Source organism: Bison bison, unplaced genomic scaffold (genome assembly GCF_000754665.1).
Source record: "Bison bison bison isolate TAMUID 2011002044 unplaced genomic scaffold, Bison_UMD1.0 scf7180017864456, whole genome shotgun sequence".
NCBI classification, from domain to species: Eukaryota; Metazoa; Chordata; class Mammalia; order Artiodactyla; family Bovidae; genus Bison; species Bison bison.
Window position 1 is genome coordinate 592,062 of NW_011495018.1, and position 1,766 is coordinate 593,827.

At 61.6% G+C, this 1,766-nt stretch overlaps 1 protein-coding gene across 1 annotated transcript in view; it reads right to left on the reverse strand.

Moving 5' to 3' along the window:
• Positions 1-1,321, reverse strand: part of JAKMIP3 (Janus kinase and microtubule interacting protein 3) — a 47,426-nt gene extending 46,105 nt beyond the window's left edge. Inside the window, exons 1-2 of the mRNA XM_010859559.1 lie at positions 885-1,321; positions 10-420 (exon numbers count right to left, since the gene is read on the reverse strand). Coding sequence (XP_010857861.1) covers positions 10-420; positions 885-1,019 — 546 coding nt within the window. The 5' untranslated portion in view covers positions 1,020-1,321. The remainder of the gene's footprint in view (positions 1-9; positions 421-884) is intronic.
• Between the last annotated feature and the right edge of the window lie 445 nt (positions 1,322-1,766).

Genomic DNA, 1,766 nt, shown 5'->3' on the forward strand with positions numbered 1-1,766 from the left:
CTCCGCGGCCTTGATCTTGTCGGCGCGGATGACCAGGGTCAGCGCCTCCTCCACCTGCCTCTTGGCGCCCTTCAGCTCCGAGATCTCCTGCTGCATCTTCACCTTCTCCACCTCGAAGCCCTTCTTGGCCTCCTCCTTGGCCTCGGACAGCAGCACGGTGCGCGCCCTGTCCGGGCCGCCGTCGCGCACGGCGTGCAGCAGCGCCTGCAGCCGCTGGTTCTCGCTGTCCTTGGTCCTGATGACGCGCAGCAGCTCGGCCTCGTGCTGCCGCAGCAGCGCCTCCCGCAGCGCCTGCAGCTCCTTCATCTTCTCCTCGTGCAGCTTGGTCCTGAGCTCGGTGAGCAGAACGGCGCTCTTGTGCTGTTCGTGCTCCCGCGCCTGCCTGAGCTCCTGGTTCTTCTCCCTCTCCACCCGGCCGACCTGCGGCACAGCGAGACACGGTCGGCCCGGAGCCAGACTGCCGCGACACCCGAGCGCAGCGTTCGGAAAGGCTGTGTGTTCTTGCAGAGTTGGGAGCTACCGTCTATTAGGGAAGGTCTCGTTAAAACACAGGTTGAAAACAGTCAAGCCTCGTGGGTGGGCAGCGTGATACTATGCACCCAGTAGGCGCCAACCCTGGAAGCAAGAGGGCAGACGCACGGGTGTCCGGAAACCTGCGTGCTCAGGAGGCTGAAACCAGCACCTCTCAAACGAATCCGCCAAGGAGGGGCCAAGGCCGTAGGGGGCAGGGGGTGGGGGCTCCTGCCCCCCGGACGGCTTCAGCCCAAACGAGGGATGTCTCACTTACCTTCTACGACACTCTCAGCAAAGGGAGAAACCAACGCAGGCGGGGTGGGGGCGGGTCGGGGCGGGGGCTGTGTGTGGGGGCGGGGTTGGGGGCCCACCTTGCTCTTTTCCTGCTGCAGTTCGATCTGGATCTCAGTGAGCTTGGCCCGCAGGTCCTCGTTGGCAGCCTGCAGGGCGGCGAGGACCTCCGCCTTGTCCCCCTTGCTCCGGCCGCCTGCGCCCTTCTTGGACATGGTGAGGGTGGCCCGAGGGGCAGCCGCGCGTCTGGGCCGATCGCCTGCCTGTAGCTTCTCTACATCTTCTCACTCACCTGAGGGAAAGCGCGCTGTGAGCAGACCGCACGGAGCCTGGGGGGACCCACGAACAGGGTGCGAGGGGATACATCTGCTGGCCTGAGTCTTCGGCCGGACTGCCCACCGTGTCACAGACCGCAGGGGCCGCCTGCCCTCCACCCACACCCCGGATGGAACCCTCTCCATGGAAGCACATTTCTCGTGCCTCTGGGATAACAGACGATCAGATCAGATCAGATCAGATCAGTCGCTCAGTCGTGTCTGACTCTTTGCAACCCCATGAATCGCAGCACGCCAGGCCTCCCTGTCCATCACCAACTCCCGGAGTTCACTCAGACTCACGTCCATCGAGTCAGTCATACCATCCAGCCATCTCATCCTCTGTCGTCCCCTTCTCCTCCTGCCCCCAATCCCTCCCAGCATCAGAGTCTTTTCCAATGAGTCAACACTTCGCATGAGGTGGCCAAAGTACTGGAGTTTCACCTTTAGCATCATTCCTTCCAAAGAAATCCCAGGGCTGATCTCCTTCAGAATGGACTGGTTGGATCTCCTTGCAGTCCAAGGGACTCTCAAGAGTCTTCTCCAACACCATAGTTCAAAAGCATCAATTCTTCGGTGCTCAGCCTTCTTCACAGTCCAACTCTCACATCCATACATGACCACAGGAAAAACCATAGCCTTGACTAG